This window comes from Gigantopelta aegis, chromosome 10, assembly GCF_016097555.1.
Source record: "Gigantopelta aegis isolate Gae_Host chromosome 10, Gae_host_genome, whole genome shotgun sequence".
Taxonomy (NCBI): Eukaryota; Metazoa; Mollusca; class Gastropoda; order Neomphalida; family Peltospiridae; genus Gigantopelta; species Gigantopelta aegis.
In genome coordinates, this window is record NC_054708.1 from 1,836,147 (window position 1) to 1,864,081 (window position 27,935).

Below are 27,935 nucleotides of genomic sequence, written 5' to 3' on the forward strand. Positions count from 1 at the left end.
TTTGTGTTGAAAATCTTTTATTTCAAGCTTTAGCAGAAACTGCTTGTTACAGAGATCTTACAATAAATTGCTTTTAATAAATATTTTATGTAAATTACAATTAAAAGTTTTCTAAATCCTTTTACTATAATATGCTATTACAGAGATCAGCACAGTGGGTGGAGTAAACGATACATTTAATATAAATAATACAATAAAATTAAATTATTGCTGTAATGTACAGCATGCCAGTACCATGTCATTATGCATCCATCATTTATAATCTTAACTAACGATCAAAAGTATATACAAGATGACAGATAATCTGTAGATGTGGATGGATCGGATAGACAAAGAAAATTCAATTAACCAATGCAGCATCACAGTTTGGGGGTAAAACCTTTTAGAAAATATGAATATCAATTTGCATATAATTATTTATATATATATATGTGTGTGTATATCTGTTCTGTTAAAGCTGCAATCCCAGCTTTCCATCTTGTAAACATTTTACTAATGTAAATGTTAGTTAGTTTTGTGTAACGACACCACTAGAGCACAATGATTTATTAATCACCAGCTACTGGATGTCAAACATTTACTAATTTTGATGTATACATTTTTCCATTAGAAGGAAGGAATATTTTATATGCACCATCTCACAGACAGGTTAACACAAACAACAGCCTAATGGCCGTACTGATGGGGATTGATCCTAGACTGACCACACATGAGATGAGCACTTTACTACTGGGCTACGAGCCGCCCTATCAAAGAACAATAACCCTGACTCGTAAGATAAAATACATTTAAAAATATATCGGAGATTGCAGCTTTAAAATTAGATACTATTTATGAATACAGCAACAGACGGATGACCAGACATGGATGAAGACAGACAGAAAACCTGATGTGTTACAATATGTAAAGACAGGCACCAGCAACAAGGCTAAATGTGACAATATTATATCGGTGTTAACTGATAACATGGTCGGATTCACGGAGCAAGTAGATTGTTAGCTCGCGTCATGCACTGCAAGGGGTCAAACAATAAAACACAGGGTGTTTATTAACAATCAAAGTCTACAACAAAAACACACACAGTCACAATGCATGGCCGCAGAACTGTAAAATGTAAATAAAAATATAAAATATACATTTAATGTATAAATACAACAGACTTTCAACAGATATATTAAATTTCAACAAATATATAAATTTTGTTTGCAGTAAGAATGGTGGAATGATGGGACAGTTCCAAACCATTGCAATTTGTTGGATCAAATAAAATACATGTAATTACTTACAGTACTTGATCCAATATGATTCAATTAAATAATTCATTACAATTGCAAATATTATGACTGATTAATAACAAAACATAGATCCTTTTGCAATGTATTATGTTCAAGTTACTACCGGTAAATAGGACTTTGTAGGTGTATTTAAACATTTTGCTGGACTGGTTTAATTCCGTGGTAGAATGTTTATGCAATTTCTAAAGGGATTTGGGGAGCATGCACCCCTGGACAATTTTAAAAACTAGATTACCTAAAATAGGATCAACTCAAATTCTAATCCTTTTCATTTAAATGCAATTTCCTGATTACATACAATGTATGTCACCAAAGGCTCCCACAACCACACACACACCTCATCCATACCAGTGAGATACTGACCAGTTATTACTAATTTAAATAAATTTCCTGGTTACATAAAAATGTATGTCAACAAAGGCTCCCTCCCCCCACCCCACTCATACCAGTGAGATACAGACCAGTTATTACTAATTAAAATACAATTTCCTGGTTACATACAATGTACATGTATGTCAACAAAGGCTTCCACCCCCCACCCCCCACACACCCCACTCATACTAGTGAGATACAGACCAGTTATTACTAATTAAAATACAATTTCCTGGTTACATACAATGTATATGTATGTCAACAAATCCCCCCCCCCCCCACACACCCCCACCCCACCCATACTAGTGAGATACAGACCAGTTATTACTACTAATTAAAGTGTTGGAAACATCCCATCTACATAACATACTCGGAACAAGGAAGTAAATGGTTTATTTAACGATGCACTCAACACATTTTATTTACGGTTATACAGCGTTGGACATATGGTTAAGGACCACACACAGTGGAAAGCTGCTGTCGCCACTTCATGGGCTATATATATGCACCATCCCACAGACAGGATAGTACATACCACGGCCTTTGTTACACCAGTTGTGGAGCACTGGTTGGAACAAATACTCGGAACAGGACCAATGAAAGTAAATCAAATTGACGACAACACCAGGTATTTCCATATTAATAATCAGTCCTTTCACAAAACATACCTTCATGATGGAAGTTTGGAAACCCAAATGTTATAACAACATTTTACATAAATGCAAGCAATTACCAGTATGGATAGAAAAAGACTGGTAGGGAAAGGTTAACTAATTTATGTGATCAATGCTATGAACAATTGGCAATAAAAACTGCTGTAGAGATTGGGTTTGTAACTCCTGACGTGTTACTAAAGGGAGCGGTGCCATTAATTCCCCCTTTTAAGGATTTTAAAAAAGACCCAACCTATACAAGATAGTACACGAAAGAGGAATATAAATTACTAGTGCTGCAACGATAAACCAGTATACCGCGATAATTGATCAGCTCGATACGAACTGCGGTACAGTTTTGCATATCGTGATTCTTATATGCTATTGTTTTCCTCGTATCTTATTTGACTTGAAATAGGCAAACAAACAAACAAAAACCACATGATTTTATTAATTAGTGATGACAGGAAATGTAACAATCACGTCAAGCGTAGTCGGCTTACTTGTTGGCATATAAAGTGATAAGTCGGTTATACCTGGTTCTAACTTCTAAACAAAACGTGTCAGAAGTCCAATGGAAATAACCAGTTAACGATAATTACAAATAAATGTTTTGTTAATTACACATTATTATTCATTGTTCATTCACAATTAAATACGGCTACGGCTATCATATTCAAAGAAATAAACCAATAAGTGAGAATCGCACTCAGCTGTTTTTCCATGAACTCGGAATACTTCGGCCGATCGTTCAAAACACCTCGGCCAATAACCTCTGGTTCGGTCGATCTGCCGAAATATTGCGATTCAATACGTACATTTCCGTGTCAAGCGAGCAGCAACGGAAAAACCCGATAGCAAGGATTTCCAAATGTAACAATTTAAAAACAGTTTAACACCGTCACACCGGTGTTCTAGTAGACTAGTATTTTGTTAAAAAATAAAAATGACCAAGAAGAACATTATGCAACAAATAAATGTCGTGGTTTATATAATCATTTAGGTCTATGATGGAATGAATATTACAAATATTTCGATTTATATACTTAGTATTACTTATTTAACTCAAACTAGCTATGTCAAGTTTTATTCACAAAAAACACGTGCAACAATTATTAAGCAACTGACCATCAAAGAAACGTCGACGTGTTTGATGTTTGTAATGATGGGTTTAGCCTGACAGCTGAAACTAATAAAGATCATTAATAAGTTTATGCATTCTGCTTTCATTAAAAAAACCCACCCATAAACATTAAATTTAAATAATATCAACTATATTGCAATACATATCGCAATACGGTTTCTTATATCGCAATATATCGCAATACGGTTTTGACCGTATCGTTGCACCCCTATAAATTACCATGTCACTCAAGGCGGCAGAATGTTCATTACTTTCAACAGGAATTTCAGTAAATATTTACAAGAAATATAAATTACCATGTCACTCATGGCGGTAAAATGTTCATTACTTTCAACAGGAATTTCAATAAATATTTACAAGAAATATAATAAACCATTCGTTAAGATGTCAATTTTATGAAAATATATTTAAATATATTTTTACATGTATATTGGAGGGTTAATTCAAGCATCTTCATATAAAAATAAACACACACACACATTTTACATTGTCCTGTAAATCTTTGATAAGAATATAATAGTTTCACTTCTGGTTTTATACAAAATGAGTAAACTTAAGTATAAGTATTGCAATTTCACAGCATATCCTGATTTTAAAGTGAAACGATTTGTTTTTATTACAACATTAAAATATTAAGTTTAAGATGACCCCCCGCCCTCCTGTTTGTCCAATATAACATACCACAAAATTACTACTGGATGTTATACAATGTATTTATAGTGTTCAAAGCCAAAATGATGGGACATAAAGTGTCTTTTCTGTCGTTGACCATAATCATTTTTGGGATTCAAATTAAACATGGAAAGAAATCTTTATGTTTCATTTCATTTGGATAATGTCAGCAAGAAGAAACCAGTCTCTGGAGTAAATACAATTGTAGAGAGAGGACATAATGTCACTTTGTCCTTCCACTGTCTGGATTATCAACCTCTCAATTTGTTACACAGTCGATGTTATTGAGCTTTCACTCGATGTGTTTTGGAGTTGTTATCACAGATACTTGTCCCATGCCTTGGGTCTAGCAGGATTTAACTAGTCGAGATGTTGTTACGACAGACAGGACAAGTTGCATTCCTCTGTAACGACAAAATAAACAACTGAAGAACACGGAACAAAGACATTTGAGAATAATAAGAGAATAAAGTTTACACATGCTAGAAAAACACTTTTATCCTGCAACCTCTGTTTCTATTGGCCAACTATGATGACCGATTAAAGCAAAGTCACAAACGTATACTAGCAGATTATCACTTTTGATGTCACATGCATAGCTGCATTACAACATTGCTCATTTGACCTCCAGGTCGTACCTTCCCAGGATAAAGCCGACATCCTACATCACTGACTAGTTATTCTCTGTTTATTTCTACGTTATCATCTTGGACTATTAATGAGTGAGAAGCAACTTGGTGGAAAAACAAAAAACGTCATCCAAAGTGCTAGGGGCACAGGGTTTATTCTTCTTAGTGAACTCACTGAATGATTCCCTTTCCAACCTGTGATTCATGACTGACATCCAAGATCATGGTCCTGTCAGTGAGGCAGCACACATAAAAGCACTTCCTGCTGATCAATAAAATAGCCTATCTGGCAGAGAAGATTTCTTTTCACTTTCTAGATAACAAATTGTACATACCAATTTTAGACAGCAAACAGCTGTGTACCAATACATTCTCTAGATCAAGTAACATAGACTTAGAAATTGGTATTGGTAGTATTGGTATTTCAGTGGACAGTTTGACTTTGACGTCTAAGTCATCACCATGGAACAGCCTATCTTTAAATTCAACTCCAATGTAGGTTGGTGTTAATTTTACCGTGAGCCACTCGTCAATACAGGCTGTGTGGTACTCGTGATATCTCACCTTGAGCCACTCGTCAATACAGGCTGCGTGGTACCCGTGATATCTCACCTTGAGCCACTCGTCAATACAGGCTATGTGGTACTCGTGATATCTCACCGTGAGCCATTTGTCAATACATTCTGTGTGGTACTCATGATATCTTACCTTTGCCACTCTTCAATACATGCTGTGTGGTACTCGTGATATCTCACCTTGAGCCACTCTTCAATACATTCTGTGTGATACCCGTGATATCTTACCTTTGCCACTCTTCAGTACATGCTGTGTGGTACTCCTGATATCTCACCTTGAGCCATTCATCAATACAGGCTGTGTGGTACTCGTAATGTCTCACATTGAGCCACTCGTCAATACAGGCTGTGTGGTACCCGTGATATCTTACCTTGAGCCACTCATCAATACAGGCTGTGTGGTACTTGTGATATCTTACCTTGAGCCACTCATCAATACAGGCTGTGTGGTTCTCATATCTTACCTTGAGCCACTCATCAATACAGGCTGTGTGGTACTTGTGATATCTTACCGTGAGCCACTTGTCAATACAGGCTGTGTGGTTCTCATGATATCTTACCTTGAGCCACTCGTCAATACAGGCTGTGTGGTACTCGTGTGTACACGGCAATATTCTCAATTCTTCTCCTGTTTCAAACTTCGCAAGACATATCTGACAGTCTGTGTTCTGAGGTCCGTTGAGCTGGTACTGGCGGGTGGGCAAAGCAGAAATACCTTCATTTGTCAATCCTTTGTGTTTAACTTCACCTAAACGTTCGGCCAGTTCCCACATGGACTGAAAATAAAGATTAACTTTGTCAGGAAACCTAAACAAAAAGTAACTGTAACCAGGCAACTAATGTATGAGACATCATAAGATTTGTTCCTTTTCAAATAAAGCAATACATATCCCCTATCAGACCGAACAAATTTGTTATCTCCTAAATTTAAGGCAATGCACCATGCTTATAAAAATGTTTAGAGTCTAGACTCAAGAGTCTAATAGAGTCTGAAACTTTAACATCATCACAACACCATACAAACTGTACGCAAGTGACGTCATTAGAGATTGAGCCTAGACTCTAAAGGTTTTACAAGCGTGGGCCTATAACTCGGTGAGAAATGGTCAAATCCCTATGTAAGACTAACGTGATCTGTAAGTCTGCACTATAAAGCTATTAAAACAAATCATCTCAGAGTTGGGCACTAAAAGCAGGAAATTGTGTAAAAACAAAAAATGGAACAGAGATAAAAAACATTTTAAAGGAAAGTGCAGGGAACATTTTGTTGAGTATCGCATCACGATTCGCAGCGCAACTTTCAGAGATCGCTACACAATTAAAAAATTTAAACAGTAGTTACCAATCAATTTTCATTTGACTAGAAATATCGCTAATCAAGATTATGAAAACAAAATGTTCCCTGAAGCGGTTACGAACTTGTATTAAAAAACGAAAATATAAACTGCTAAGTAAGTTTTGTGCCACTGTAGTGTAAGAATAAAACCTTTGAGAGTGAAAGAAGAGTTAAATTACTTCATATTGTTGACATTTCCCACTATTTTACTAACTACTTTATAATAAATAATCATATCTGCAACTGGTTGAATATACCTAGTACACCAGAATCTATCTACTTACATCGTAATCATTTAGATCAACATTTTCCTCGTTTAGATGTTCAAACTGAGGCGCCATCATAGCAAAGAGTAAACGTGGATCTCTCTACAGTAAAACAAATAAACAATTACTAGAAAGAAAATGAATAAATCTTTAACAAAATCTGAACACATCTTAAACTTAATAGCACATATTTTTTAACTCAAACTCATATTTACTTACTTGTACTCAACACAAACTGTTTTACATTGTATATGTTTAACTCAACCTCGTATTTACTTGGTTGTACTCAACACAAAGTGTTTTACATTGTATTTTCAACTCAACCTCATATTTACTTGGTTGTACTCAACACAAACTGTTTTACATTGTATATGTTTAACTCAACCTCGTATTTACTTGGTTGTACCCAACACAAACTGTTTTACATTGTATATGTTTAACTCAACCTCGTATTTACTTGGTTGTACTCAACACAAACTGTTTTACATTGTATATGTTTAACTCAACCTCGTATTTACTTGGTTGTACTCAACACAAACTGTTTTACATTGTATTTTCAACTCAACCTCGTATTTACTTGGTTGTACTCAACACAAACTGTTTTACATTGTATATGTTTAACTCAACCTCGTATTTACTTGGTTGTACCCAACACAAACTGTTTTACATTGTATATGTTTAACTCAACCTCGTATTTACTTGGTTGTACTCAACACAAACTGTTTAACATTGTATATGTTTAACTCAACCTCGTATTTACTTGGTTGTACTCAACACAAACTGTTTAACATTGTATCTGTTTAACTCAACCTCGTATTTACATGGTTGTACTCAACACAAACTGTTTTACATTGTATGTGTTTAACTCAACCTCATATTTACTTGGTTGTACTCAACACAAACTGTTTTACATTGTATCTGTTTAACTCAACCTCATATTTACTTGGTTGTACTCGACACAAACTGTTTTACATAAAATACTCACCATCATGTTGAGGAAGCCCAAGAAATCTTGTGGACTGTTTGTCATTAGTAATTGTTCTGGGTCACTCTCACCATTAGGCAAGTTTTCTACAGACAAAAAACAAAGTAACTCTATAAATACAAACTAAAATTAATTGAATTATAACCAATCTATCTGAAATTAAATTGATGCTAACTCATTAAAGTGGAATAAATCAAATAATAACATATCAAACTAAAATTCATTAAATATATCACTGAACTGAAATTAATTAAATATTCTAATTCAACATATTTGAAAGAACCAATCTGATTGGATCTCTAATAAAATTGTCACGTGGTAAAACCACCGTTATACTGGTCGCATATTGCCAGGTGCTACCTACGTCACATGTATTGATACGCACAGGTTTGTTTATCAACAACAATGTCAGATGTCAGTCAAAAATATTGTGATGATTTTCATGTTGACTGGAAAAGTTAGAGTGATGAATCAGATATTGTTGTTATGGCCTACAATGAGGCAACTAAAAATCATACAGGAAATGATTTAAAAGACAAAGATTTTCAACACAAACCTCACGTGTAGGAAATGGGTGATGACAAATGTCCAGTGAAATCATTGAAGTTATATTTAGAAAAACGAAACCCAAGCACTCCATACCTATATCCCTTGATGCTGGCCTTATCAATCACTGTGTTAGGGCCACAACTATAAATCATGAACATTTCGGGGCATCGCAGTGAAGCGAGTGTTAGGAGTTATAATGCAGACTCCTCAGAAAGCCAAAAAAGATAATATTCCTCAATTATTCACGGCATTAATGTTGATGAAACGTCAGCACTGATTCCCCCAAACCCAGCGAAAACAAACTCACAACCTGCACAATTTGCCTCGGGGAATGAAAATGTTTTTTATAAATAGATTCAGATGTACAAAAAATAAAACTCAATTACCAAAAATAATTTGAAATCCACAATTCAACAATCCACGTGTATAATTATGGCACAAATTTCCAACACCAGTAAATCTTAACACGCTCACCGTAGTTTAAAAACCAATGCTTTGTTAATGTCAAGGTCGTATATTATTTCAAACAATTGCTCTATTTTACTTTTGTTATTATTGTTATCAGCTATAGTTACTCGAGAATACAATTCATTGTACACCACATTGAGAAGAAATTTGAAATAAATTATTACAAACTTACAAAACGGCATACTTATTTGTTCAGCATAGGAATCATTTGTTGGTATGTAAATCGGTCTACATTCCTGAGTGACGTCACTGTAATAACACTATATCTTAGGAAAGTCTGTTATTGTTTATTTCAGAAAAAGTAATGAGACAGTTGAAATTAGAATATGCATAACCCTGCTGTGTTTTCCAATTTGCAGAAGTATATCAGTGGTTTTACAGTCGCAAATTACCATTTTACTGACTTCGCCAATAACTAAATTTGCAACAGTAAAACCACCAATATACGTCTGCAAATCAGAAAACACAGTAAGGTTATTCCCTAAATGTATTAAAATCAAAATCATCGGATTAATAGAACATTAAAAAGACAAGAAATCAATTTTTCCCCATCACTAGACTTCTTTGTATTTAACATTGGGAGTATGATGTTGTTGGTAATATTAATGTGAGTTGGTGATCTCATTGTATTTAACATGGGGAGTATGATGCTGTTGGTAATATTAATGTCAGTTGGTGATCTCATTGTATTTAACATGGGGAGTATTATGCTGTTGGTAATATTAATGTCAGTTGGTGATCTCATTGTATTTAACATGGGGAGTATTATGCTGTTGGTAATATTAATGTCAGTTGGTGATCTCATTGTATTTAACATGGGGAGTATTATGCTGTTGGTAATATTAATGTCAGTTGGTGATCTCATTGTATTTAACATGGGGGAGTATGATGTTGTTGGTAATATTAATGTCAGTTGGTGATCTCATTGTATTTAACATGGGGAGTATGATGCTGTTGGTAATATTAATGTCAGTTGGTGATCTCATTGTATTTAACATGGGGAGTATTATGCTGTTGGTAATATTAATGTCAGTTGGTGATCTCATTGTATTTAACATGGGGAGTATTATGCTGTTGGTAATATTAATGTCAGTTGGTGATCTCATTGTATTTAACATGGGGAGTATTATGCTGTTGGTAATATTAATGTCAGTTGGTGATCTCATTGTATTTAACATGGGGAGTATGATGTTGTTGGTAATATTAATGTGAGTTGGTGATCTCATTGTATTTAACATTGGGAGTATTATGCTGTTGGTAATATTAATGTGAGTTGGTGATCTCATTGTATTTAATATGGGGGAGTATGATGTTGTTGGTAATATTAATGTCAGTTGGTAATCTCATTGTATTTAACATGGGGAGTATTATGCTGTTGGTAATATTAATGTCAGTTGGTGATCTCATTGTATTTAACATGGGGAGTATTATGCTGTTGGTAATATTAATGTCAGTTGGTGATCTCATTGTATTTAACATGGGGAGTATGATGTTGTTGGTAATATTAATGTGAGTTGGTGATCTCATTGTATTTAACATTGGGAGTATTATGCTGTTGGTAATATTAATGTGAGTTGGTGATCTCATTGTATTTAACATGGGGAGTATGATGTTGTTGGTAATATTAATGTGAGTTGGTGATCTCATTGTATTTAATATGGGGAGTATTATGCTGTTGGTAATATTAATGTGAGATGGTGATCTCATTGTATTTAATATGGGGGAGTATTATGTTGTTGGTAATATTAATGTCAGTTGGTGATCTCATTGTATTTAATATGGGGAGTATTATGCTGTTGGTAATATTAATGTGAGATGGTGATCTCATTGTATTTAATATGGGGGAGTATTATGCTGTTGGTAATATTAATGTGAGTTGGTGATCTCACTGTATTTAATATGGGGGAGTATGATGTTGTTGGTAATATTAATGTCAGTTGGTGATCTCATTGTATTTAACATGGGGAGTATTATGCTGTTGGTAATATTAATGTGAGTTGGTGATCTCATTGTATTTAATATGGGGAGTATGATGCTGTTGGTAATATTAATGTGGGTTGGTGATCTCATTGTATTTAATATAGGGGAGTATGATGTTGTTGGTAATATTAATGTGAGTTGGTGATCTCATTGTATTTAACATGGGGAGTATTATGCTGTTGGTAATATTAATGTGAGTTGGTGATCTCATTGTATTTAATATGGGGGAGTATGATGTTGTTGGTAATATTAATGTGAGTTGGTGATGTCATTGTATTTAACATGGGGAGTATTATGCTGTTGGTAATATTAATGTGAGTTGGTGATCTCATTGTATTTAATATGGGGGAGTATGATGCTGTTGGTAATATTAATGTCAGTTGGTGATCTCATTGTATTTAACATGGGGAGTATGATGCTGTTGGTAATATTAATGTGAGTTTGGTGATCACATTGTATTTAATATGGGGGAGTATGATGTTGTTGGTAATATTAATGTCAGTTGGTGATATCATTGTATTTAACATGGGGAGTATTATGCTGTTGGTAATATTAATGTGAGTTGGTGATCTCATTGTATTTAACATTGGGAGTATTATGCTGTTGGTAATATTAATGTGAGTTGGTGATCTCATTGTATTTAACATGGGGAGTATGATGTTGTTGGTAGTATTAATGTGAGTTGGTGATCTCATTGTATTTAACATTGGGAGTATTATGCTGTTGGTAATATTAATGTGAGTTTCTGATCTCATTGTATTTAACATGGGGAGTATTATGCTGTTGGTAATATTAATGTGAGTTGGTGATCTCATTGTATTTAACATGGGGAGTATTATGCTGTTGGTAATATTAATGTCAGTTGGTGATCTCATTGTATTTAACATGGGGAGTATGATGTTGTTGGTAATATTAATGTGAGTTGGTGATCTCATTGTATTTAACATTGGGAGTATTATGCTGTTGGTAATATTAATGTGAGTTGGTGATCTCATTGTATTTAATATGGGGGAGTATGATGTTGTTGGTAATATTAATGTCAGTTGGTAATCTCATTGTATTTAACATGGGGAGTATTATGCTGTTGGTAATATTAATGTGAGTTGGTGATCTCATTGTATTTAACATGGGGAGTATTATGCTGTTGGTAATATTAATGTCAGTTGGTGATCTCATTGTATTTAACATGGGGAGTATGATGTTGTTGGTAATATTAATGTGAGTTGGTGATCTCATTGTATTTAATATGGGGGAGTATGATGTTGTTGGTAATATTAATGTGAGTTGGTGATCTCATTGTATTTAACATGGGGAGTATTATGCTGTTGGCAATATTAATGTGAGTTGGTGATCTCATTGTATTTAATATGAGGGAGTATGATGTTGTTGGTAATATTAATGTGAGTTGGTGATCTCATTGTATTTAACATGGGGAGTATTATGCTGTTGGCAATATTAATGTGAGTTGGTGATCTCATTGTATTTAATATGAGGGAGTATGATGTTGTTGGTAATATTAATGTCAGTTGGTGATCTCATTGTATTTAACATGGGGAGTATTATGTTGTTGGTAATATTAATGTGAGTTGGTGATCTCATTGTATTTAATATGGGGGAGTATGATGTTGTTGGTAATATTAATGTCAGTTGGTGATCTCATTGTATTTAACATGGGGAGTATGATGTTGTTGGTAATATTAATGTCAGTTGGTGATCTCATTGTATTTAACATGGGGAGTATGATGTTGTTGGTAATATTAATGTGAGTAGGTGATCTCATTGTATTTAACATGGGGAGTATGATGTTGTTGGTAATATTAATGTGAGTTGGTGATCGGACGTCATCAAACAACAGTCTTAGATCGGTATTTGTGTTATTAAAATCTTCAATATCACAGCTATTTTGTTAATTTATAGTGTTAAATTATATTTAACATAAAAAATAGATACAGCAAATATGATATTGTAGTTTATTTGTGATAAAATGATAAACTAAAGAAGTTACTTTCTTAGCCATAGTTGTCTCTTTGTGTAAAAATAATGGTTTATTTATTGAATGGATTGGTGAAAAAGACTCCATCATATAGGGTCATGTGGGATAGAAAAAGTACATCCTCGGTGGTGGAAATTTCAACTTTTCTATCCCACGTGACAACACATGATGGAGTCCTATTGTCTGCACTTTAGCGTGGAAGTCCAACTGCATAACTCTATGACATTTGCACATGTGGTAGAAGATATCACATCAGATATGCTGAATCACCGGACTCTCGAACACAGAGAAAAAAACTTCAACAAAACAACCTGGACACATATATACACTGATGGATCAGGAGAAGAATCCATCAAAAATGGAGGGGGAATCTAAATAAAATTCCCAAATGGAAAAACAATCTCCAGATCTATACCAACTGGATCACTCTCTTCAAACATTAAAGCTGAGGCAAAAGCCGTCCATGAAACAATAGAGATCCTGAGCCAAGAACTCTTCCCACCATCACATGAAGTGATATTCACCAACTGCAGATCAGTAATCCAAACGCTCCCGTCTCCAGAAGACACAACATCACAAACAATCTACACCCTACTGTCACAGCTATCAACAACCACAACAACATGACGAACAATCCACACCCTACTGTCACAGCTATCAACAACCACAACAACATCACGAACAATCCACACCCTACTGTCACAGCTATCGACAACCACAACAACATCACAAACAATCCACACCCTACAGTCACAGCTATCGACAACCACAACAACATGACGAACAATCTACACCCTACTGTCACAGCTATCAACAACCACAACAACATCACAAACAATCTACACCCTACTGTCACAGCCATCAACAACCACAACAACATCTTGCAGTAGATCCCAGCACACTGCAATATAGCTGGAAACAAAAAAGCAGATTCACTAGCAAAATGTGGAAGAAAGATGATTCAGGAAACAGACTATGATCACGCGAAAGCAGAAGGAAAGATGGAAAACACAACATGGAGTGACAAAAACCACGACCCATGGGAGACACTTGAAAGACGAGGCCAGACTACAATCTTCTTGCTTTGCACAGGCCACTGCCGCCTAAACTTCCATCTCCACAAGCTTAATATATGTCACACAAGTGACTGTCAGTGTGGCACAGGCCTGCAAACACCAGAACATATCCTACAACAATGTTCACTACACAACTCGGAGAGAAGCCATTTCTGGCCGCATGGAACAGACCTACATCAGAAGCTCTGGGGATCCAGGGACGACCTGCAAACAGCTGCCCAATTCATCACTCGGATCAGAATATCTGTATGAGACAATTTTCACAAATTTGAATGAAGAAGAAGAAGCAGAAGTATGTGTGGTTAATGCCATCATCTTTATATTTGCTAATCTCCCACTTGTGAAGGTTCTACTATAACAACAAATAGCTTTGTTTAGAGGTGCAGTTCAGCATGGTTCACGATATTCACTCTTTTAGGCACATAGTTTCCGGCACTGTTTTTCCACGGTTTACTCGTACATGGAGTTTTTAAACATGATACATCAGTATTTCCATATCTTGCACTCCACTGGAAATCCTGATGATGCAGTAAGACATTTTGACCAATCACATCAATTGCTACAGTGGCATGGTAAAATGGTGAAAATGGGATTTATGTTTTCTTGTCATGGTACATTTTTGTTCAAGTTAGTTTTTCTTTTTATGACAGATTTATTTAGTTATTTAACAAGTGTCCATTAAAAATAGTTTGTTGCTGTTAAAGTGGTTTATTAAAATGTATGTTTGATAGTTTGCATACTTATGGGAAGTATTGTGAATAAATCAAACTGTAACCCAAGTACTGAAAATCAAAACCAATCATCCTATCCCCAGTTCTGATGCCGAGTCTCAAGCTGAAATAAAACAATAATAATAATAACGGTGTTTCACTGTTTTTATTCTATAGTTAGCTTGACACAGTTTATGTTCAGAAAAACTTAATAATGAAATGGGGGTGGGGGGTTACTATTCTTGAAGACGGGTTCATGCCCTTATTTTTCATGGAAAGGGGAGTGTTGGATTTAGAAAAGTTTGGACACAGCTAAAATCATCATTTATCTGTTTATTCTAGGAGGGGGGGGGGGGGGGGGGGGTGGAAGTGTAAAGCTGAGGTCTGTTTAATAAGACTGACCTGCATTAGCCAGTCGTCTGTGTCCACCTATCATGATCAACTGTCTCCGAGGTCGGCCAGATGGAGGATTACCGCCCATCGGTTGATGTCCACTCATGGCCGATACGATCCCAGGTAGCATACCCAGGTCATCTTCAAAATCACTTTCCTGCAGTCAAGGAAATGACAGTGAAATAAACTACACAAATAGTAAACAAATAGTTAAAAGTGACAACACTGAGTTTTTCCTAGTCCTCAGCAGAGGACTGTTTATACTGAAAACTAGTTAAAAGTGACAACACCGAGTTTTTCCTAGTCCTCAGCAGAGGAATGTTTATACTGAAAACTAGTTAAAAGTGACAACACCGAGTTTTTCCTAGTCCTCAGCAGAGGACTGTTTATACTGAAAACTAGTTAAAAGTGACAACACTGAGTTTTTCCAAGTCCTCAGCAGAGGACTGTTTATACTGAAAACTAATTAAAAGTGACAACACTGAGTTTTTCCAAGTCCTCAGCAGAGGACTGTTTATACTGAAAACTAGTTAAAAGTGACAACACTGAGTTTTTCCTAGTCCTCAGCAGAGGACTGTCTATACTGAAAACTAGTTAAAAGTGACAACACTGAGTTTTTCCTAGTCCTCAGCAGAGGAATGTTTATACTGAAAACTAGTTAAAAGTGACAACACTGAGTTTTTCCAAGTCCTCAGCAGAGGACTGTTTATACTGAAAACTAGTTAAAAGTGACAACACTGAGTTTTTCCAAGTCCTCAGCAGGGAAATGTTTATACTGAAAACTACTGTAAACCGTGTTAATATTGCGACGTGTTTTTTTGACGAATGTATACCTTAGCACATGTTCGCGACGTGTAAATTTCGCAAACGACTGTTGACAGCTCAAAAAACAAAAGTGGATAAAGAAAGCTCACTGTAATTGTTATAAAGTTACTGTCTGTAAATCAATATTCTGTTATCCTACATCAAGCAGTTGTGCCTGGTACAGAGTCTATAGAGGGGATTAGGCCCTACCCACCTCACCTGTATTAGAATCACAACTCACAGCTTCAGTTGTTAACTGTTAACACCCTTTGGTAGATAAAATAATAAACGATTAGTCGCCATCGATTGAAGTTACATAAAACAATTAACGATTAGTCGCCATCAAGGAGAGCTCGTGTATAGGCTGTGCCTGTTGAGTGAAGCTTTTTGTGAATTTTATTCTCAATAAAATATTTCAAAACAAAACAAATTAATCGCAGTGTATGTTAGCTTGTTCAATAAACATGTTATTTTTGCATGATTTTGAGTTTCATTTCTGAAACGAGAGTACTGATATACATGAAATAAATACAAAATGTTTATCAAATGTGCTTGGAAGTTTGTTGTTACAACATGTATCGCTATCTGCAGAAAACGAACAGTGATCCTAAAATTGAAGGCCACATGCTACCGGATCCGAATAAGGCGGGAACAACAGATGAAGCACTCACAATGGAATCGGCCAAAAGTGAAATTGTGAAATTGATGGATGATACTAGTACCCAAAAACGGAAGCGTTCAGAATATGATATTTTTAGTAATGAACAACGAGCAAAGATCGCAAGATATGCTACAGAAAACGGAAATACGAAAGCAGCTAGGCATTTCACATCTGTGTTAAAATTAAAAAAGAAACTGAATGAAAGTACGGTACGGGCATGGAAAACAAAGTATCTTAAAAAATTGAAGGAACTGAAAACCCCCGATGAGATTGTGGAACTGACCAATGATAAATGCGGTCGACCTCTGTTACTTGGGAAATATGACGAGAAAGTTACAGAACATGTGTTGGCTATACGAAAGTGCGGCGGAATTGTAAACCAACAGCAACTGGCATACTGAAACATTTTAATAGGGGACTACTGGCGGAATTTGGCAGAAGTGTTAAACTGACTAGAACATGGGCCGAATCATTCATGGAACGAATTGGATTGGTTAAACAGAAGGGAACGAAAGCCGCACGAAAACTGTCGGATAATATCGAGGAAGTAAAAAACAAGTTTTTGAAAAGGGTGAAAACGGCAGTAAATGAGAAATCGGTACCCCAACAATTTGTAATAAATTTTGACCAAACTGGCCTGAGTATCGTCCCTGTTTCAAATTGGACAATGGATCTGCAAGGAAGCAAACAGGTAGAAATTATCGGCTATGATGATAAATGCCAGATAACAGCACTGATGGGGTGTGCTTCAGACAGAACAATGTTACCATTACAGTTGTTGTACTATGCTGCGATACATAGATACAGTGCTTGTCCCGTATATTGAATCTGTTAAGGAAAACCGTGATCTACCGTTGCGGCAGGCTGCTGTTATAATTATGGATGTATTTAAGGCCCATAGATGCGAAAGTGTGCTTGCCAAGTTGTGTTTGTGCCAGCTGGTTGTACCGGTGAACTCCAACCATTGGACTTGTCAGGAAATAAGGAATTCAAAGACTTGTTAAAAACCAAGTTCACCGACTATTATTCCCAAAAAGTTGAAACCGCGTTGAAATGTGAGAAGACACCAGACGATGTGAACATTTGTCTTAAACTGAGCACCATGAAACCTATTCACGCAAACTGGATCGTTTCTGTGTTTGATGAAATAAAGCGGAAACGTGAATTGTTTACCACAGGGTGGAGAAAGGCTGGACTAATTTAATTACTAGTACATGTATCTGTTAGCAATTCAAAACATTCGTAAGTAAACAAACATTAGTATTCACACGCTCAAGATTTATGTTTACGAGTTGGCGAAATGGAACAACTACTAGTAATTATTTCTGAATATTTTTGTTTCTGATCAGTGTTAGTTACCAGTTATTAACTTATTTGTGTTACCTTTTGTAAAATGAATATTCCACAACAACTTTCAATAAATTGAATTATGACTGTATTTTGTTTGTGTTTTCCTTTATGGTTTACTAGAAAATCGAGACATCACTTTAAGCACACTTCAAACTGGAAAATAGTGAGTGCGTATTAATTTCGCGACATAAGGTTGGACGCGAACAACGTGATATTTATACGCACACATTTTTTTCACGGTTTACAGTAATTAAAAGTGACAACACTGAGTTTTTCCAAGTCCTCAGCAGAGGAATGTTTACACTGAAAACTAGTTAAAAGTGACAACACTGAGTTTATCCTAGTCCTCAGCAGAGGACTGTTTATACTGAAAACTAGTTAAAAGTGTCAGTGGGTACTAAAAGGAATAACCAACTCGCTACAAGGAGTAACAAATTATCTGTCCCTAGTGAATTATCGTAATAACAGGAATAACCAACTCGCTACAAGGAGTAACAAATTATCTGTCCCTAGTGAATTATCGTAATAACAGGAATAACCAACTCGCTACAAGGAGTAACAAATTATCTGTCCCTAGTGAATTATCGTAATAACAGGAATAACCAACTCGCTACAAGGAGTAACAAATTATCTGTCCCTAGTGAATTATCGTAATAACAGGAATAACCAACTCGCTACAAGGAGTAACAAATTATCTGTCCCTAGTGAATTATCGTAATAACAGGAATAACCAACTCGCTACAAGGAGTAACTAATTATCTGTCCCTAGTGAATTATCGTAATAACAGGAATAACCAACTCGCTACAAGGAGTAACAAATTATCTGTCCCTAGTGAATTATCGTAATAACAGGAATAACCAACTCGCTACAAGGAGTAACTAATTATCTGTCCCTAGTGAATTATCGTAATAACAGGAATAACCAACTCGTTACAAGGAGTAACAAATTATCTGTCCCTAGTGAATTATCGTAATAACAAGAATAACCAACTCGCTACAAGGAGTAACAAATTATCTGTCCCTAGTGAATTATCGTAATAACAGGAATAACCAACTCGCTACAAGGAGTAACTAATTATCTGTCCCTAGTGAATTATCGTAATAACAGGAATAACCAACTCGTTACAAGGAGTAACAAATTATCTGTCCCTAGTGAATTATCGTAATAACAAGAATAACCAACTCGCTACAAGGAGTAACTAATTATCTGTCCCTAGTGAATTATCGTAATAACAGGAATAACCAACTCGCTACAAGGAGTAACTAATTATCTGTCCCTAGTGAATTATCGTAATTCCTCATAGCTCATTGGTTTATTCTCTAAGTGTTTACCGGTCGTCTGGGCGGACGTTTCTTCTGTTTGGTTTTTTCCTCCTGCAGCTGGAGTTGTCTGGCCAACATTCCATCCACCATCGTCATGCCCTGATACCGAGAAAACTCCTCTTGAAGTTCATTAGCTGGTCAAAACAAACAACTGACATGTGAATATTACACACACTATCACCATACCTTAGTGGTACCAAGGAAACTCTTGTTGAAGTTCATTAGCTGTGAATATTACACACACTATCACCATACCTTAGTGGTACCAAGGAAACTCTTGTTGAAGTTCATCAGCTGTGAATATTACACACACTATCACCATACCTTAGTGGTACCAAGGAAACTCTTGTTGAAGTTCATCAGCTGTGAATATTACACACACTATCACCATACCTTAGTGGTACCAAGGAAACTCTTGTTGAAGTCCATCAGCTGCTGTTAGTGCTAAACTAAATTATGAATACTTTCAACATATTCATAGAAAATGCCACAATTTTTAAAGTTGAATAGCGGAAACTAAGCAATACTAAAAAGAGAAAATGTGCAGAAACGGTGTACTGATGGTGAAATGTTTGATCCCGTTTAATATGGTGCATGATACAGACTGTGATGTCAAAACAATGTGATACCATTGAGATGTTCCTCAACATCAGCTCAATGTATTAACAATGATGATCAGCCGGCTCACAATGTTCTTTTATCACAGCCAGTGGGTCGCAACCCTCTAAACACTGAATCCTGTCTAAATTGGATAAATATTAGGTCCCCGGCAAGATCCAGTTTAGACAGGTTTAGACAGGTTGATCCAGTTTAGACAGGTTTCACTGTATATATACAGTCTAAAACGTCTCCAAAGATAAATCCCAATATACAGATGATTTTTACCACAACAAAAAGAAGTAAACATTGTCAGAAACATGGAAATGATGAATGAATTAGCAGGAAGGAAGAAAGAAAGGAAGGAAGGTTTCATTTAATGACACTCTCAACACATTTTAATTACAGTTATGGTGACAGACCACACATATACCGGTAATGAGAGAGGAAACCCACTGCCACCACACACTGGGATACTCTTTCTGATTAGAAGCAAGGACTCTTTTATATTCTGCATCCCACAGACAGGATAGTACATAGTGTGGTCTTTGTTACACAAGTTGTGAAGCACTGACTGGAATGAGAATCAATTAATGAATGGATGAATGAAAGGATGAATGGATGGATAAATGAATGAATGGAATGGACTGATAAATGGATATATGGATGAATGGATGGATGGATGGATGGATGGATGAATGTTTACAACACCCCAGCACAAAGGAAACTTGGCTATCAAACCTTTTTTGTGGTCATCATTGACGTCAAGCTGTTCCTGTAGCTGCTGTGCCAGCAGTTCGTCTAACGTTAACGACTCTTCCTCTTCATAGAGTCTCTTAGCCAGCCTCTCGTCTGAATGAATGAATGAACAAATGAATGGATGAATGAATAAATGAATGGATGGATGAATAAATGGATAGATGAATGGATAAATAGATGGATGGATGAATGAATAAATGAAGTAAATTAATGGATTGATGGATGGATGAATGAATGGATGTATAAATGGATGGATGAATGGATAAATGGATGGATGGATGAATGGATGGATGGATGAATGAATAAATGAATGGATAGATAAATGGATGGATGAATGAATAAATGAATGGATAAATGGATGGATGGATGGATAAATGGATTGATAAATGGATTGATGAATGGATAAATGGATGGATGGATCAAACCTTTTTCGTGGTCACTGACGTTAATCTGTTCCTGTAGCTGCTGCGCCATCAGTTCGTCCAAGGCCAGTGACTCTTCTTCTTCGTATAGTTTCCTTGCCAGCCTCTCATCCTCCGACATACGATACGCAGTCAGCGGTCGCTGGATGGGCTGTTTCGGTCGTGCTCCGGATGGATGATTCTTAGCCATGGCCATTTACACACAGGAGTAACAAGCCCAGTCACACCATCACCTGCAATATCGGTTAAAGTTGGCTTTCTTTAACAACACCACTAGAGCACATTGATTTATTTATCATCGGCTATTGGATGTCAAACATTTGGTAATTTTTGACATTTTTCCATTAATAGTGAGGGATCTTTTATATGTACAATCTCACAGACAGGATATCACATACCACTGGTAGCAAAAAATAGCCCAATGGGCCAACTGGCGGGGATCGATTCTAAACTGACTGTACATTAGGCGAGTGTTTTACCACTGGGCTACATCATAGTTTTATTACATATAAAGAACATTGTAGTAAATCGTCCTAGGCACACATCTCTACTATATGTCTAGTGCAGAGCTCGAACGTAAGAATTTATTATCCACGGCAATTAAAAAAACAAATGACTAACGTTTGCAGCAATTAAACTTGACTGAAAGGTTATTTTTCTCTATGTACATGTAGTCCAGTTTCTTCAGTTTATGTCAAGAATTTATAAATGGAACCATGGACTACTAGCATAAGCTAACAAGAAACGGAACCTGGTGTGTCTGAGACAAGTTACCCAAGTTTTCGATGAATATAACATGAAAATATTTCTATGGATGACATTAAGTTGTATACAGGGTTCTCGCTGAGTAAAAATTAAAGGAGGATGGACGCGTGTCCCACCCCACCACACAATTTAAAAAAAAAAAAACACCCCAAAAAACAACAACCCCAAAACACACCAAAAAACACCCACTGAAAAGCAAAAAACAAAGAAGAAGAAAAAAAAAGGCACGTTTGGTTACTGTATAACGTTGTATGTTAGTCGACTTTGTAGAAAAACCTATCCCTTATTTTGTCCCTCAGTATCTGGTACTGAAAATTTGGTACGATGCAGAAGCTGCCTTATTTTTTGTGTACTGTTAAAACGTAGTTCAGTTAAAACGTAGTTCAGTTAAAACTGAGCGTCGGTCTGACATTCACGGGTATTCGTTTTGCTAAATTGATCAAAGTTTTAATATTATTATTTTAATAAAGATTTTAAGATATTTGAAAAATAATAAAGAATTTTTTAAGCGATCTCCTACTGTGGGATAACATTTTTCTGTTATTTTTATTTCCATCTTCATCAAGTGAATCGATCGCATTGATATTGCCTGCTTATAAAAAGTAGTTTCATGTTTGAAAAGGCGTCGTATATATTATATGGCACCCAAGATAAATGATTTTAATAATGAACACTAATACTTCCGTTTTTATAAGTGGTGATACCCGCCCCCCAAAAAACAAACAAACAAAAACAACAACAATTAAACGTTTCTAATATTTTATAAGAAATTGCTGAATAAACAAAATTATTGGCTGTAAGTAAAAATCATACGTTACGAACAATTAAATCTACAAGTGATGTTAAAATATCAGACACGAGTTAGTGGACACAAAAGACAGAATGACCATTCTATAATCATGTGACAAATTTGGCACCAAATAAGTAGTTTTTTCAAGCAGGGATTGCTGAAACGATAAAAATAAAATGTTTTCATTGCTAAAATAAAATAGAACTGTTATTGTGTGTATCCAACATAATACTGGTATGGGGCATAACAGAGACTATTAAAAAATAGTATTAAATTACGTTATGGTAACTGCCATAAGCTACCGCAGTTTTTCGTCACTTGCGCTTTCATACACAACACAGCTTGTTTCCTTTGATGTCCAGTGTGCAGACTGATCGATGTTTTTCAGTGTGAAAAAAGTGTGCATTTTTAAATAGCGGAGCTGAGTGCTGTAAATTATAACAGGATGCCGAAAAATAAAGAGACCTGCAGAAAAAACAAATGGGGCTGCCAAACGTGAAAAGGGGCAGCATAACACGAAAGCGAGGAGGCAAAATACAGTAAGAACGTATATAATACAACAACACAGGGTACACGCATGACTAAATATAGTTCAATCGTGTGGTACTAACTAAACGCCCATTAACTCCAACCAGGACCCAAATGCCCGTGTTAAATACTGGCAGGCAATGTTCATATATGTTTGTACATTTTGCCGTCGGTGAGGAGCTTTACCAACGGCAGTAATTTTTATCCGGTGGCACAAAATTGCCATCGGTGACGCCCCCAACCGATGGCAATATATATGTCACCGACGGCAATCGTTAAGTTCGAGCCCAGTAGTGTTATATCGCGATACGGGCTTCCTTATCACAATATGTATAATACTACGATACAGCATCGTCAAGCCATTTTGTAGAAAGGCATACAACAAAATAAAGAAAATGTTTGCTGCAAGTTGAAGTTTATTATTTAAAACATGAAATATATGGATCATTTTTGTCTGCTATTAAGAGAAAAGCAGGTGTTGAATCTGTACTTGACTAAATTTGGGCTGCTGATTCCAGTCATTTGTAAAATGTGATTCAAAGGTTGAGATAACCTATTCGAGGCAAAGTACTATTTTGTAACAAGATGTGTGTTTTAACAAGATGTGTGTTGTAACAAGATGTGTGTTGTAACAAGATGTGTGTTGTAACAAGATGTGTGTTTTAACAAGATGTGTGTTGTAACAAGATGTGTGTTTTAACAAGATGTGTGTTTTAACAGACCTTTAGACTGCACCAAAGTGAAGGCGATAACTGTCGTGCCCAAAGTACTATTTTGTAACAAGATGTGTGTTGTAACAAGATGTGTGTTGTAACAAGATGTGTGTTTTAACAAGATGTGTGTTGTAACAGACCTTTAGACTGCACCAAAGTGAAGGCGATAACTGTGGTGCCCAAAATAATCAGGCCCAAATTAAGTAAAAACATGAAACCATAAAAATGTCACCTCAAAACTACTGAAATGTTGAGCTTTATTTGACTTAAATAACATGAAATGCATTCACTTGATGTCCACAACTCTTCAGCAGCTGTTACTAATAGTAACATTACACTAGTGAGATCTAAAGCCCAGTCAAAGGGGAGATAACCTAGTTTAAGAAAATGACCACTCAATCTCTAATAAGAAAGAAAGAAAGAAATGTTTTATTTAACGACACACTCAACACATTTTATTTACGGTTATATTGCATCAGACATATTATGGTTAAGGATCACACAGATATTGAGAGAGGAAAGGAAATGTTTTATTTAACGATGCACTCAATACATTTTATTTACAGTTATATGGTGTCAGACATATGGTTAAGAACCGCACAGATATTGAGAGAAGAAATCCGCTGTCACCACTTTTCGATTAACTGCAAGGGATCTTTTATATGCACCATCCCACAGACAGGGTAGTACATACCATGGCCTTTGATATACCAGTCACGGTGCACTGGCTGGAACAAGAAATAGCCCAATGGGCCCACTGATGGGGATCGATCTCAAACCGACCGTGCATCAAGCAAGCGCTGTACCACTGGACTACTCTAATAAGATGTGGATTCAAAGGGAACTTAATATAGTTTAGGGAAAGTACTATTTTTCAATAGGTTCCAATTAATGTATCAATTCCTGTTGCCGATAATGTTAACGTGGGTTTAAAAAAAAAAAAAAAAATTATATAAGAAGTGTATCAACACACCCAGGCAGTACATCAATAAAACTGATATAAGAAGTGTATCAACACACCCAGGCAGTACATCAATAAAACTGATATAAGAAGTGTATCAACACACCCAGGCAGTACATGAATAAAAAGTGTGGCTCCTCACATTTAATCTATCTGCAGGAACATGGGGGGTCACATACAATTTAAAGGTAGAGTCAACTCCAACAAGAGCCTTATGTGTTGGAAAGGTGCATACCCGGACCACCAACACATACTGACACTTTAGCAAATGAAAAACGTGTAATTTTAGAGTTAATAAAAAAACATGATTATTCCTGCTAACTGGGGGCAGCCATTTTGTTTCGTTTTTGTGACGTCCGGTGGGATAGCTTGGGGTGAAGTGACATCAGCTCCTAACCATCTCCTGTATGTACAGTGTAAACAAAAGCAGTAATTTTCGACAAGGCGCTTCTCTTTGATCAACCTGACTTGTAAAATAGCATAAATGACGCAATAATATAATAAACTATTTAACTAAATATATTTCAAGTTGCATCAACAAAATGGGGTTATAGTATTTTTCTCTGTTTAATAATCCAAAGGAAAAATGTACACTAATATTGATATGCTACATTGGAGCAAAAACGACAACTCACGATACCCAAGTGATAATTTTCTTTTCTTTGGGACTACATAATTGGTCAGTTCTATGGTTTTAGATGGAAAAGTCTACTTAATCAATAGTTTTACAGAACTATTTACAGTAATAAACCATGTCCATTACAATTTTAGGGGCGACAGGTAATATTCCACGATACCGGTATGTATTTTTGTGTCTAGACAGCATCAATTAATTGGCCCGTCTGGTTACCAATCAAATACACATCTGCCAATCAGGAATCACAGGTAGGAGCAACTAACAACATAGACCAATTAACTAAAAAAACCACTCTGTGTATCATTTCAGTACGTAGGTTAATGCATGGGCAAAACATTGTTAATTGTTTCAACTTGTTGTGTAGCCACTTTGACAATGGTATTTTATTTTGTATTGAAAAATAATATATATAGTGCTGGATATACTTATTGCTGGCTTACTGGGATGTGTATTATTACAGAACATTGCAATGTATGACTATTTATCATCCCGCAAAAACCAGGTAGATTGTGTTTCTCTAGTTCTAAGGCTCATTCCTGACGTTACGCGTTAAGTATTACATAACCACCAGCTTGCCAGAGGGTGTACTCACTGAGATGGTACAAAATGGCTGTGCCCATTATATATAATAGCCGTCACATTTAACCGTTTTATTAATTAACTATACGAGTATACGTGTTGATATTTAGGGGATAACCCTACTGTGTTTTCCGATTTGCGGACGTATATCGGTGGTTTTACTGTCGCAAATTTAGTTTTATTGGCAATACGTTAGCAGAGCCAATAAAACGGTAAATTTGCTACTGTAAAACCACCGATATATGTCCGCAAATCTAAAAACACAGTAGGGTTATTCCTATTCTAATTAAACTATTTGCTGGTTGATTTTAAATAAGAAATTGTCAATTTTTTAGTAAGAATGATGTCATTAGGCAGCCCATTAGCTGGTGACGTCATTAGGCAGCCCATTAACAGATGATGGGTGGTCGGACAGTTAGCGACTCGAACATAGATGTGTAATTTGACATATTTAATCAGTTCTCGTGATTAGATAACGACTAATAAAGAATAATATGTTCATTTCTGACATAAAAACTTCTCAGTATTTAACGACTTCTGTACATATATGAACGCTACAGAAATTGTCTTTATGACGTCATTAAAAAACAACCCTGTTCTTTGCTTAACGATGACGTATTTCTGCCAGAAAATTTGCGACCGGTATATCAGTGATTTTACCACCTGAAATTTTTAGTAGAGACCCAATCAGATTCATTCTTACAAATGTGTTGAATTAGAATAAGCAATAATGTGCATTATATATCGTTGAATATGCATACCAGGCCAAATGCCTTAATTGTCCTCTCCTTTAAGGGATTTGATGAATGTTATAATATATTATTAGCAACCCTCATACTATATAGAATAATAAATGGCTTTTGTTACACCAGTTGTGGAGCACTGGCAGAATTGTTTGTTTAAGCCTCACGGGCTCACCAACAAGTATTGATCCTAAACCAACTGTACGACAAACACTTCACCACTGGGCTACGTCTCGCCCGTGTAGAGCAAGAGAGGAGGTCAGTCCAATGTTCTGGAGGCCGATCACTTACGATCTATCGGACTGATACCATCACCTTCTATCATACCACATTTATCTAACATTAGGTATAAAAATCAGTCTAGCCGACCATGATATTCATGTATGGTTCTAACTCCACCCTGTAGGAAGACTGCCACTATAGCACCCACCAGTAGTCGCCAGAAACAGTTCTGTACCCCCCATAATTCTGAATCAAAAATATTATAGGTAGTAAATCTTAAGGCAGAGATGAATTTTATTTGTAGAACGCAGAAAATTGCATTTCAGGACATCTAGTTTTCAGAATTTTATGGGGGAGGATATCCCTGAACTCCCCTAGAAACTTTGCTTTGCACCCTCGATCTGCCAGGCCCCATCCCAATGTCTACTTGCTTCCACTATGCCTGGCAAAGAGACATTTGAATTCACATATGGGATGGATATTTCAAACAAGGAACTGTAACGTATAGTATTTTAAAGCATACATTTCGCTGATATCATTTAGGCTACCCGGTACATATTTAAGTTACGGCAATATTGGTCACCTGTCGCAGTGTTATTCGCCACTATTGTTACCATGTTAGTCGGTCCAACAGAATATTGCAGCGAACCTTAAAAGATACACCTCATTTATATATTTTAAAACACCATGAGTGATAAAATTCGCAAAGTCAAATCGAAACTGAAACTTAATACACCCAACGTGAAGTTGAACGTCAACGATCAAGGAAATGGAAACATAACAAATTTTCTTTTTGAAGTAGTGAACAAATCAGTAACACTAAGTAAATAATAATCGTCATTTTCTTTACTTTCACACCTGCTTAACTAAAACATGTTACCGGAGAGTGACATTAAAGTGAAGACGCATATTATCAATGACAAAGTTTTTTGGTTGAAGAGGTAACCGTGCTGAATCTAGCAGACAATTCATAGCAGTCAATTAC

General features: G+C 36.0%; 1 protein-coding gene across 5 annotated transcripts; it reads right to left on the reverse strand.

Annotated features, from left to right (window-relative positions):
• On the reverse strand, positions 1–27,935 carry LOC121382986. 5 transcript variants are annotated; one of them, XM_041512701.1, is made up of 9 exons: positions 27,831–27,935; positions 21,016–21,245; positions 20,573–20,683; positions 19,244–19,368; positions 15,106–15,253; positions 7,928–8,013; positions 6,961–7,044; positions 5,901–6,116; positions 1–4,540 (listed from the first exon to the last, which is right to left on the reverse strand). In XM_041512701.1, the coding sequence occupies exons 2-9, from the start codon at positions 21,206–21,208 to the stop codon at positions 4,493–4,495; spliced, it is 1,011 nt and encodes a 336-aa protein (XP_041368635.1). In that variant the 5' UTR covers positions 21,209–21,245; positions 27,831–27,935; the 3' UTR covers positions 1–4,492. The 5 variants fall into 5 exon arrangements, with proteins under 5 accessions (XP_041368635.1, XP_041368634.1, XP_041368637.1 ...); XM_041512700.1 differs by having other exon boundaries at positions 27,809–27,921; XM_041512703.1 differs by having other exon boundaries at positions 27,801–27,874.